Here is a 12,338-nt window from a genome sequence, read left to right on the forward strand (position 1 = left end):
CTAGCTTTTGAACTCTCTGTCTACCAGTAGTAGAAGAGAGAGCAAATGCACTCAACCGTGCCTGCATTGTGTGCGTGAATGTGTGTATTTTCTCTAGAGGAAGAGCAAGAGCTTGAAAGCAAGTATAAATAAGATTTTCTGTTGCATGTTCCTGGGTGCAAGACATCAGTCAGCTATAGGTTAGTGGTTGCCTTCCCTTTATTTTATGTCTTATTCCATCAAGGAATCTCCATTAGGTTAAGAACATAAATTGTTAATTGTGCTTTCTGCAATATTTTTGAAATTGTTGGAGTCATAAATAACACTTTAAACTTACATTGAAGACTGAGCCCCAAACACACCTAACTACAAAGATAATAGCTTGTGTGAGCTGTAGACCAAATGCTGGGATGGCTAATACCGTCCACACCTTTACTTAGAGTCAATGTCTTGTGATTTATTTATGCATGGCCTGAGCCATATCCTGTAATTAAGTTTCATGCTTCTGGTTTGATAGCCTTACCTACAGCATTGTATTCTGATACCTCTTAAGCTGAATAATAATTTGTAGTTAAAAACACAAATGATTATGATGAATTATGTCATTTAAGATGTCCTCAGATTCATTGAGCAGTACACTGTCAAGGTTTTCACCAATAAGCATATTACTTAAGAAGTATTCACATGATATGTAACTAATTTTTGATGTTTTGTCTTGTAAAGTATCTGTTTTTGTGTCGTAAATCTATGCCTAGTGCCAGTCTGACAGTGTTTCATTTACTGTTGTATATTGCTGTTGTCCTGTGATGAACCTTTGAAACTAAATGAGGAAGGATGGTATGTACATACTGCTTTAGTTAAAAGTGGGTTGTATATTAGTTTTAATTTAAGATACATACTCAGAACTGATAATGGGTTCTATTAGAACAATGATATTTGTAATGACTTATATTTACAGACCTATCAGGACAGAAAGAAACTGGAATACACCTGCCACACTGCGTTTTTCGTAACAATTGTGATTGTGCAGTGGGCTGATTTGATCATCTGCAAGACTCGTCGCAACTCTATCATTCACCAGGGAATGAGGTGTGTACAACTTTTTTCTCTTTCATTATTTTCACAATTATTTCTGCTATTTGTGCATGATGTCCTTCACAGTTTTCAGCGTATGTGGTATTGATCAAGTATTTATACATTAAACATTGACAATTTCTATAGTGTAAGATTAAAAATATGAAAATACGTGGAGTATATATATATATATATTTATCAAACATGATGGCACAGTGGTTGAAACTCTCGATAAATACAATTCACACATGAGAGGAATGAGATTGAAATTGTCATCCATACATGTTGATTTAGGTTTTCAAAAAAATAGATATAAAGTCCATGTTTTCACATGGAAATACACAGATTAAAGAAACAAGATCAACCATAGCATACACTCAAATATTTTGATGCTTAAAACTGAAAGCCCTGCAGTATCACCAGGACAAAAAAGGAAGGAGGGGCAGGGGGGGGGGGGGGGAAGGAGAGAGAGAGAGAGAGAGAGAGAGAGAGAGAGAGGAGGGGGAAGAAATTGACAAACATAACTGCTACAGAAATATTTCCATTCTTGCGAGTATTCTGTTGTGACTGAACTTCAGCTTACTTCAAAGTGGAACAAACACTTCATTAAATAATGAATGTGGTACGTAGTATTTGATAATAAGTTGGTCACTGTAGACCACTTCTTAAATAATTTTGAAGTATGCAAAATAACAAATATGAAATGAAATCTATTGACAGTAGTTTGCAGGAACAGAATGAACATAATGAAAAATAGTTAGGTCTTCAGAGGAGGAGGACTGTTTTCTGAGACTGGAGAGAGAATAGAAGTAAGAAATGACTAATAAGTCATAACAAATGATTGATAAGTCACTGAAATGGCTGAAAAACCTAAAGTCATGACTCTTTTTGTCATTTTTCATTCTCTGTTTGTAAGTTTCATTACTGTTGAAGTGTCTGGCTAACTTAGAAATTGGAGATGGTATCTTACTGTGCATGTTACTATTGAGCAAAAAATTGTCACCAAAACTTCAGATATGTACCAGCAAAATACGAAGAAAACCTTATGTCATCTGATATGGTATACCTAGTTGGCTCATAATTGTGGTAGAGAGCTGAAAATTCGAAGAATGGAGCACTTCTTTTTTTGAAATTTGTTTATTTCATATTTACACAGTAGGACACTCATCTAGGAGAACTAACAGGTAAATAGCAAATGTCGCAATTATTCCCTAACCCTTCTTGAAAGTGATATAAGGTTATATATTGGATAATTTAAGGTAAAACCATCATTGGTGTAACATTAAACTGGGACAGGTGATGAGGAAAATTTAACAGTAGAGGCTCGTTATGTAGAAACCACTGTGCCAAAAGCAAAGTGCAGTTCTACATTCTGGCCCTGATGGACCAAACGAGACCAACGGACCACCTTGTCATCCTCTGCCATTGGCTCCACTGGATTGTGGTAAGGAGGAGTGTGGCATTAGACATCGCTGACCTGGCTATTGTCAGCTTTCCTGACCTTGGAGCCATTAGTTCTTATTCAAGTAGCTCCTCAGTTGACTTCATGAGACTGACTGCACCTGTACCAGACCTCCTACCAAGGAAAAATGCTTCACAGTACTGGGAACTGATCGTGGGTCCTCCTCATAGCAGCCAGACACACTGACCATGAGCTGCGGAGGTGGATGCTTTGTCAAAAAGTGAGAAACAGTAAGGGTGAACACACAAAGCTGTCAGTTATGGATTAATTCAATATATTACAATTAATTGTAATTGTGGGGCTTTGTGTAAAAATCAGTTGTTAGTTTTGGTTAAAAATGAGTTAAGAGTATGCTTAGTGTACAATAGTTGATTCTGCATCTTTGGGTACCAGAACAAAACTTTCGTTGATGTATACAGCTCCTTGCAAACACATACTCAGGAGGTTTTTTACTTACCTGGATCTAGCATCAAAACTGATGTACACCTAGAAGCAGAGCAATGACCATATAAAGTGGTCACTAGTGGTAGACCATACGATAGCAATGAGAACTCTGTATTGAGTGAGTATGTATTAGATACTGAAGTGATACACTGTATATATTCAGTGACCTGTGCTGTGTTGCTAAGTAACATTTTACATACATGGTGATTTTAATATTGTGTACTGTATCTGCATTGGTTTTGTTTATTTTTATTTTATTTTCAATTTAAATAATCTCAGATCAGAATTTATGTGATATAGTCCAAATTTAGATATTTGATGCAAGTACCAGACGAGTCAAATTTATTTTTATAGGTTTTGCCTTCAGGCATGAGGTTTCATCTCTCAATAATATTCTTGTACTAAATATTTTACAGCCCCAGTGATTCAGTGGAAACATCAAGTTTTGTTCATTATAGATTTGTGTAAGCCAAGGTATAATAAAAAATAAATAAAAAAAAAACAAGTGTTAGTAGGTCTCACACTCTGAAGGTTCTGTACAAACTGGATTATTTACTGTGTATAGGTAGTTCACCTATAGGTTTGGCGAGTGTCAAAATAGGTGACAAATAAATAGTTGTATCTTTTGATTGCATTGACTCAGAAACTTAAATTTTTGCACTGCCAAGGGAATAAAGACCTTAGTACTTGACATAAATTTCAGCTTGTCACCAGTACTCGTTCCTAGGGAAACGGGGTCTTGAAAGACAAACAGACTGACAAAAACTGATCCTATAAAGACTTCTATTATTATCAATTGATGTGCGGAATCCTAGAAAGAAGTTTGGCTTTTCAAATCAGCTGGGAGATAATGGAAATACAATAAAGTGCAACAAATAAATATGATGATTTTTCAATAAAAATTTAGTTTCTCCTCAATCTTTTATGTACACTTGGATGCTAAAAAGGTTGTTATATTTACAGGAACTGGGCTCTGAACTTCGGTCTTGTTTTTGAGACTGCTCTGGCTGCCTTCTTATCATATTGTCCAGGCATGGACAAAGGCCTGCGGATGTATCCTCTGAAGTAAGTTGATATCTCATCAGATGTTTAGCTATTTTCTAGGCAAATAAACAATCTTATCAACACAAAAATTCATATTTTTATTTTTTAAATGTGTATTCAAGTAGACATGTGATTTTATATTTTATCTGGCACATCCCAAAGGAGTATGCTATAAAATTCCTGTATGAACATAAGTCAGTTAATAATCTTCAAAGTTGTTTCCACCAGTGTGTGTGTGTGTGTGTGTGTGTGTGTGTGTGTGTGTGTGTGTGTTTGGAATGTAACTGGTATTGTTGGGTTATGGTGTGGGGTTGCACTCCATACATAATCTGTGACTCCATTGCATGTGTGTGTCAACTTTACCTACGAATAATTCACAGTCACCGTTCTTGAAGTTAATTGATTTAGTGATCCTGCTGTGCAGTGCCACTAAATTGTGCTTTGTGACTTCTTCCTTTGCAATTGGAGTGAGCGCTGGAAGAGCAGTGATCTATTTAAGCTACTGAAAGAACGTAATCAGATTGGGGATAACTCTTCTGTATTATAACTGCTGTTACAGTTTTACGGTTTTGTTTGCTGGAGGTTGCTCATAACTTGTAGCCTACAACAGATTGTAGCATGTATGTTTAATGCTTTGGCATCAGAGACAGAATGACAGTTCTCAAGTCTTCTTCATTTGCATTGGGATGCCTGCCCACACCTCCTTCTTTGTGACTTAAAAGGCTCTGCCAAGCCATGATGCCAAAGCATAAGTGGGCCTCCACAGCAGGTGGAGGTATGCACTCTCCCATTGCACTATGTCCTTGTCCTGAGCTGACAGTTTTTGTACCCCATCTGCACATACGTTAAACCAAGGCGTACACAGTGGGCTGTTCCATACTTAAAAGCTACCGGAACACAGTGTTACGTTTCCAGGTACATCATCAGATGCCATGGGCTTGTTGTTCTGGAGCTTCAGCACATCTGAGCAGTTAGTAGTGGAACATGTTATTCCCTATGACTTGTTAAACCATAGTTTGCCCCTGTTGATAAGGAAGGAATGACAGCAGCTGAAATGCAGTAATGCACAGAGAGAAAAGAATGTGGTAAATGGAAAGTATGAAGTGAATTGTGATTCTTGACAGTTAGAGGGGGACAGTCACTATAGTACTTTCAAATATTTCTGTATTTGAGACAAAAAGGGGCCATAAGTATAATTTATGCAATTACAACTTGAGTCACATACATGTAATAATCACACACTGCTTTGTTTGTGGAAGAAGGGCAGCAGACCTGCTGCAAGCCATGGCTGTTTTAGCAGTGTTGAAACGGATGTGCCCAATTATCATTACTTAAATACGTCATTGGCTGGAGCAAGACTGCCCTCTTTCATAAATGAAGCAGTGTGGTGGTATTATAAATATGGTCTCAAAGGGGCCATAAGTATAATTTATGCAATTACAACTTGAGTCACATACAGGTAATAATCACACACTGCTTTGTTTGTGGAAGAAGGGCAGCAGACCTGCTGCAAGCCATGGCTGTTTTAGCAGTGTTGAAACGGATGTGCCCAATTATCATTACTTAAATACGTCATTGGCTGGAGCAAGACTGCCCTCTTTCATAAATGAAGCAGTGTGGGGGTATTATAAATATGGTCTCAAGTCAAAATTGTGGAAATAAGACTTGCACCTCTTCACCTCTCATAGGCAAATATTTGAGGATGTTGTCTCACCAGAGAGAACAGGTTAATCTTCTTCTTCTTCTGCTTTTACGGCCTCATTGGACCACTTCAGTCATTCATTTCTGGTCCTCTTCTTTGGTATTTTCCCCTTCCGAGTGGCCCAGTATCTCTTCATTCGTTCCGATGCTTTTCGTCGTTCCTCATCTGTAAATACCCTTTTCATTGTATGTCGTTTGTCAATTTTTGGTTTAAATCTTATTTCTGTGTCCCTCAACTTCTTTAAATTTGGCGTTTTGTTCTGCAAATCATCCAGAGTTATTTCCAGTTCTTCCATATCCTCTCTTATTTCCTTAAGCCATCCTCCTTGTTGTTTCAAATTCCAGAGTTTCTCAATAATTTTCCTTGATAATCTGGTTTCTGGTGTCCTCAGAATGTGACCACAAAAAGAGATCCTTTTCTTTCGTATAGTATCGGTGATGGGCTCCAGTTCTCTGTATACCACTTCATTTGGAACTATCCGCCATTGCCCAGCTTAAAGATATTTCTTATTTATGCATGTTCTAGCAATTCTTCTCTCTACTTTTAAAATTTTGTCAATTCTGTTTTTCTGGGTGACTTTAAAAAGAGTTTCACTTCCGTATTTAACATCTGGTTGAACCACCGTCTTGTAATGTTTTAATTTTGTTTTAATTGATAGACATTTTTTATTGTACGTAGACCATGTTAGTTTTTGAGCTTTTATCATTTTATTAGTTCTTGCTCGCCATGCAGGTTTCTCGTCCAATTTATGTGTTATAATTTCACCCAGGTATTTAAATTGTTTCACTATTTTAATTTCCCTATTGTTCACTGTGATGTGATCTATTACAAGTGGATCCGTTACCATTATTTCAGTCTTTTCAAATGATATCTGGAGTCCTAATTTTTGTGCTATATTTTGTAAGCTTGTTATTTGTTTCGTGGCTTCCTGAATATTATTAGCTAGTAATGCTAGGTCATCAGCAAATCCCAAGCAATTTAGGTTTATTTTATCTTTCTTAGTTCCAATTTTAATATTCATAGGATTTTCCTTGTACCATTCTCTCATTACATATTCAAGAGCACAATTGAATAGCAATAGTGATAAACAATCTCCCTGTCTCAACCCTGCTTTAATCGTAAATGGTTCAGATATGTCTCCTCTAAATTTTACTTTGGATTTGGTGTTTGTTAAGGTTAACTGTATCATTTTTATTAATTTAGGATGAAGTCCAAAATTCCTTAATATTTTCATCATTGAAGATCTATGGATGCAATCATACGCCTTTTTGAAATCTACAAAGGTTATGACTAGTTGTTTTTGCCTTCTTTTATAGATATCCATAACTAACTTCAAGGCGATTATCTGTTCTGGGCAGCTTCTCCAGGATCTAAATCCTCCTTGATATTCTCCCAGTTCCAGTTCTAGTTGATCTTTACAGCAGTTGTATAGTATTCTTGCTGTGATCTTATACGTGCAGTCCAAAAGGGAAATTCCTCTATAGTTGTCTGGATTTGATTTTTCTCCTTTCTTATGTAATGGATGTATTATAGCAGTAGTCCAATTTTCTGGTAATTTCTCTTCATTCCAGATTTTTACTATGCATTGGTGTAATGCTATCTTTACTGGTTCTACTGCATATTTCCAAAGTTCAGCAAACGTTTGATCTTCTCCACTTGCTTTGTAGTTTTTGAGTTCTTTCAAAGCTCTGTAGACCTCATTAATTGTAGGTGGATTTGTATTTTCTGCTGGTGTTTTATTTGGGGTTTCTGTGTTTATCTGAAGAAGTTCTGGGGGATCTTCACAATTTAGTAACTTGTTAAATGTTTCTGCTAGAATTTCAGTATTTTTACTATTGCTATGGGCTAGGTTATTATCTTTATCTTTTAACATTAATGTTGGAGGATCATATCTTTGTAATTGTCTGCCAAATATTTTGTAATAGTCTCTTGAGTTTGTTTTTTCACTATTTGTTTCTATCATTAGAAGTATATCTTTTTGGTACTGACGTTTAACTCTCCTTATTATTTTTTGTGTTGTCTTCCTTTGTTTTGTGAGTTCCAAATATGATTTTTCTGTTTTTTCATTTTGATGCCTTAACCAGGCTTCGTGTCGATCCAACACTGCTTCATCACATTCATCGTTCCACCACTGGTGTTTTTTCCTTGGATATTTGTTTCAATTTGGGAATTATTTCTTCCAGATCATCTGTTATTTTTATATCCCTGGTTTGTGCTTCATAATCCTCATTTTGTATCAGTTTATGAGGGTCATAGGTTCTCTTCTTCTTCTGGTGGGATTTTTTCTTTGCTAATGGGGTTAATTTAATTTTAATTTTTATCATGTAATGATCTGATCCGGTATCTGTCCCTCTCAGTACTTTCACATTGTAAATTTCCTTGTGGTAATTCTTGTCCATGCAGACATGGTCCAGTTGCCATTCTCCTTTTTTCCAGTCTGGATGTTTCCAAGTTTTTAGTTTACTTGGTCTTCTCTTAAAATACGTCGACTTTGAGATCATGTCATGGTTTCTGCAAAATTCCACTAGTCTTATGCCATTTTTGTTTGTTCTTCTTTGTGCTGTCCATTTCCCTATTATGTCTCTATATCTCTTTTCCCTTCCTAACTGGGCATTGAAGTCTCCAATTAAAATTTTGATGTGATTTTTATTAATGTTATTCGTCGTTTGATGTAAGAGCTCCCAAAATTTTTCTACCTCTTCTCTGTGTTCTTTTTTATTATTTTTATCATTTGTCGGGGCATGGGCATTTATTATTGTGTACATTTTATTTGCAGCTTTTAGAGTTAATGTTGAGAGCCTGGGAGATTGTGTTTTAAATTCTATTATGGACTCTATTATTTTCAGACTCACCACGAATCCTGTTCCAAATTGTGGACACACAGGTTAATCACAAAGATACTTTACACTTATTTCCACCTTTTCTGAGAAATTCACCTTAGCTCATCATCTGTCTTTCTCATCTTTCTGTTTATCCCATCATACATTGCTTCCTGTGTTCATGATTTGACAAATTTATTTTATGTTAACTTTCTGGCCAGATGCCCTTCCTGTTGCCACAGTCATTGTTAACCCAAGGGGGGAGAGTTGTGAGTGGAACCTGTTGTGTGAATTGTGTAAGCTTTGTTCTGCGTATTATTGTATATTAGCTGTTTGTGTATCATATTCTTGGAGGCAGCTGTTTGGGATCATCCCAGCATTATGCCTAAACTAGTGCAGAAAATTGCCTGAAGACCCTACTCAGGCTGGCAGGCAGTCTACCACGCCGACAATCATTAATGTATTATGTTAGTTCAGTCAGGGCCTGGCTCAGTTCCCTGTCTCTCAAAATAACGTATTGCACTTTAGCTCATCATTGCTGTAAAGCTTATTACTCATTAAAACCTTAAATATTTCTCCATGTGACAGCTGCTCACATTTGTCTGGAAACAAATATAGGTCAACAGACAAAGGAAAATGGAAATGAAGCTTAAGAAATTATTGGCATTAAGTAGCAAAAATATACACACAACTAGCATTGTGCACACATGCACAAACATTTTTATATGCTCTTATTGAACTTGTCCACTGCCTGCAAGTTAATTAATGGCAGTTGTCTCACTTCCAAACTATTTCCAGAATGTCATGTGGACAATATTTCAGGGTGTGGAGACATGATGATCACTTTGTGCTTGAAATGTATTGTAAAGTGACTGCCTAAAACTTTTTGTAAACAATGTAGGAGAAGTTGTATAATTCTTGTCCCATATTACTGACAGGCATCTGCAATGACAACTACCCATGCTGTCAGCGTTTAAGTGGTGTGAGGTTAGACCTGTTGAAATTCCATTGGATGATATATGTTTTTCAATGTTTTTTATTTTATTTATGTCTCATTGCCACTCTCATTTTGTGGTAAGTACTGTAATTGCACATAACATTCTTTTGTGAGAATATGTGAAAAGCAAGGTAGTCATGCTGCACGCAGGCTTTTGCAACAAATGTGATGTATAAAAACACAACAAAAAATAGATCTTTAAGTTTGAGAAAAAATTGTGCAAATTATTCAAATTAAAACTCGCCCTTTAGTAGCATTTTTAAATTCCTTCTTCAGGGAGGAGAAATGAGGTGGTTGAGGAAGATTTTTTGCAAGGAAGTCCACAAGATCAGTATCACAGTTAGATCCGGATTTACATATTTTGTAGGTACTGTGTATTGTAATTAGATCGTACTTGGTGGTAAAAGGGTTAACTATTCATATGAACAAGCCTCTGGAAATGAAATCTGCTGTCATAGGAGTGTTTGCTGCTGAAAGACTTCCACTAAAGAAGGTATTAGGTTGTTAATGGCTAGCATGTGTTAGAATGTTTTCCTAAATGGTGCAACACACAATTTTGTATTTGATTCTATACGTATATGAATAATATGTAACATAATGCTTTAAATCTTGTGTAAAACATTTAAAATATTAGATTTATCATGCATATGACACAAATTTGTGGTTAAAAATATAAAAAGAAGGAAGTTCGTGTATTTATACCTGTGGTTAGAAAGTTTCAAACTAATATGGTGTAGCTTAGAGCTTGTCTTACCCATATTCTTTTGTCTTTTCAATTTTTTTTACAGATTTGTGTGGTGGCTACCAGGACTGCCGTTCTCCCTAGCCATCTTCATTTACGATGAAGTGCGCCGTTTCTACCTACGCCGAAACCCAGGTGGTTGGCTGGAACAGGAAACATACTACTAGAGTGCTCCAGGCCTGGTGACAAGCAGTGCCAGCGTTAAGCCTGCCACGTTTTAGTAGGCACATCAGGAAGGAGGAAAGCGGTGTACCACAGAGTGTGTCATGCGTGTACTGTTCTGCTCTTACAGTGTCTGGATATTTAAACAGTTACAGAAAACAGAAGAATATTGATTGTTAAAAGTGCAAGATATATATATTATATATAATTCCACTGTTAAGTATTCTTCTACTACACTTTTAAACATTTTGTGTTCGCTGTCCGAGGGACACGGCTGGGCCGGTTAGCTCCCAGGAAGCCATTCTTTTTTACGTGCACTTTTGGAGCTGTCAATAGCAGTCTGCCGAATTTGACAGGTTGCTGCAGTTGATGTTTTGGTTTAGTGAAAATAGCTGTTATTGAAATGTGGAAAAGTGTGCACAAACTCAATGTTCTTTTATTGTACAGTGTATGTTGAGAATTACAATGGGAAAGTGAAAAAGAGGGATCTGTTAAAGATGTGAAGTTTGATGAATTGCCTTGTTCTTCAGGAAAAGTGTCTTGTTTGATAGAACCAGCTAGTCTTTTTCAGACATGTTCAGCCTTTCTCAACCATTCAGCTTCTTGGGGAGGGCAGGTGATCTTTTATGACATTCCACACGTCTGAATAGTTGCCTTAAGTGGAAGCTGTGTTTTGGGTGAACGTATCATCTGTGTAGGAAGTGAGAAGTGGTAACAGAGCTTTGTTAAAATTTGGTTTTTCCCCAGTCAGGCTTGCTGAGAATTTTTCCCCAAGTTGCATCAGAAAAAACTTTCAAGAGAGATTATAAAGCAGTGGTGTTAACTAGATATTTGAACTATCTCCATTGAAACATATAACAGTAATAAGTGCAGATTTTTCATATCCTTTTTTTTTCTTTCCTTTTCTTTTCTTTTTGGAGGAGAAGAATGGTGTAAATAACACTTAAAACTAGATCCAGAGTATTAGTTAGCTAACAAGAAAAGAGGTGTAAAGGTTTCTGAGCTACATAGATGATTTAAAGGTAAACAGTTTAATGTCCATGCTTGAACCGAACTGGATGCTTAGGTAATAGACATGCATTAGGTTTAGTGTTTCCTTGTCATCATGATACATGGCTCATGTGGCCAGTAATGGATTGCAACACGCTGCTTTCTTCCCCGTGACAGCCTGAGAAGAGGGTGGAACGTTAATTTTCATTCACCTTGTTGTAAATATTTTAAATTTTCTCAGCTGCTTGAAATATTTTGTTTCTAATTTGTGTTAGCAAGGAAAACTTTCCGCCAGCTTCTTGCACAGGCTAGAGAACAAACTGTATAAACTGTGTCAATGTTTGGGTGTTAAATGAACAAATAAACAAACTTATTAAAATATTCTCCTTTCAATATATTCATTATGTTGCTCTAGTAACAAAATAATAAAACTTCAGATATAATTCAGTCATAATCCAAAATATTCTCACTCATTTTTGTTCGGTTTTATGAATCATGTTCTCTTTTATTCTTAGCATATTGTTGTTTGTTGCACAACAGTGCATTTGGTATGAAGCTTGGACATTGCATAGCACAAAAGTTTACAATGAGAGTTGGTAAATCAGTGAAAGTAGACAATAACATATTTCAAAAAGTGTTGAACATTAAGTTTAGTTGTAGATTTTGCTGTATTTTGAAATAGGGTCATTCAGTTTGGTTGCTTAACAGAACATTGTAGAATGTACACTAAACTAGAGAAATTAAGTGAAAGCTTTGGAATGACAAAATTTGAGTAGGTGGCTTAGGACAACATTTTGTAATTAGCCTCTTATTAATCGTCTCAGAATTATGTAACACTGTTGGTTATACATTTTCTGAGGAAACTGTTGCAAGCCAAAAAGTACTGCAAATGATGGGTAACCTTTGTGGCTAGGATTGTCCTT

The 12,338-nt window shown here is 36.2% G+C and overlaps 1 protein-coding gene across 6 annotated transcripts in view; it reads left to right on the forward strand.

Moving 5' to 3' along the window:
• LOC126184325 (sodium/potassium-transporting ATPase subunit alpha) overlaps window positions 1–11,796 on the forward strand; it is a 669,161-nt gene extending 657,365 nt beyond the window's left edge. For all 6 annotated transcript variants that reach the window (XM_049926734.1, XM_049926727.1, XM_049926720.1 and 3 more), the window contains 3 exons: window positions 938–1,068; window positions 3,923–4,024; window positions 10,310–11,796. In XM_049926734.1, coding sequence (XP_049782691.1) covers window positions 938–1,068; window positions 3,923–4,024; window positions 10,310–10,430 — 354 coding nt within the window. In that variant the 3' untranslated portion in view covers window positions 10,431–11,796. The remainder of the gene's footprint in view (window positions 1–937; window positions 1,069–3,922; window positions 4,025–10,309) is intronic.
• Window positions 11,797–12,338: the final 542 nt, after the last annotated feature.

Source organism: Schistocerca cancellata, chromosome 1 (assembly GCF_023864275.1).
Source record: "Schistocerca cancellata isolate TAMUIC-IGC-003103 chromosome 1, iqSchCanc2.1, whole genome shotgun sequence".
Lineage (NCBI taxonomy): Eukaryota > Metazoa > Arthropoda > Insecta > Orthoptera > Acrididae > Schistocerca > Schistocerca cancellata.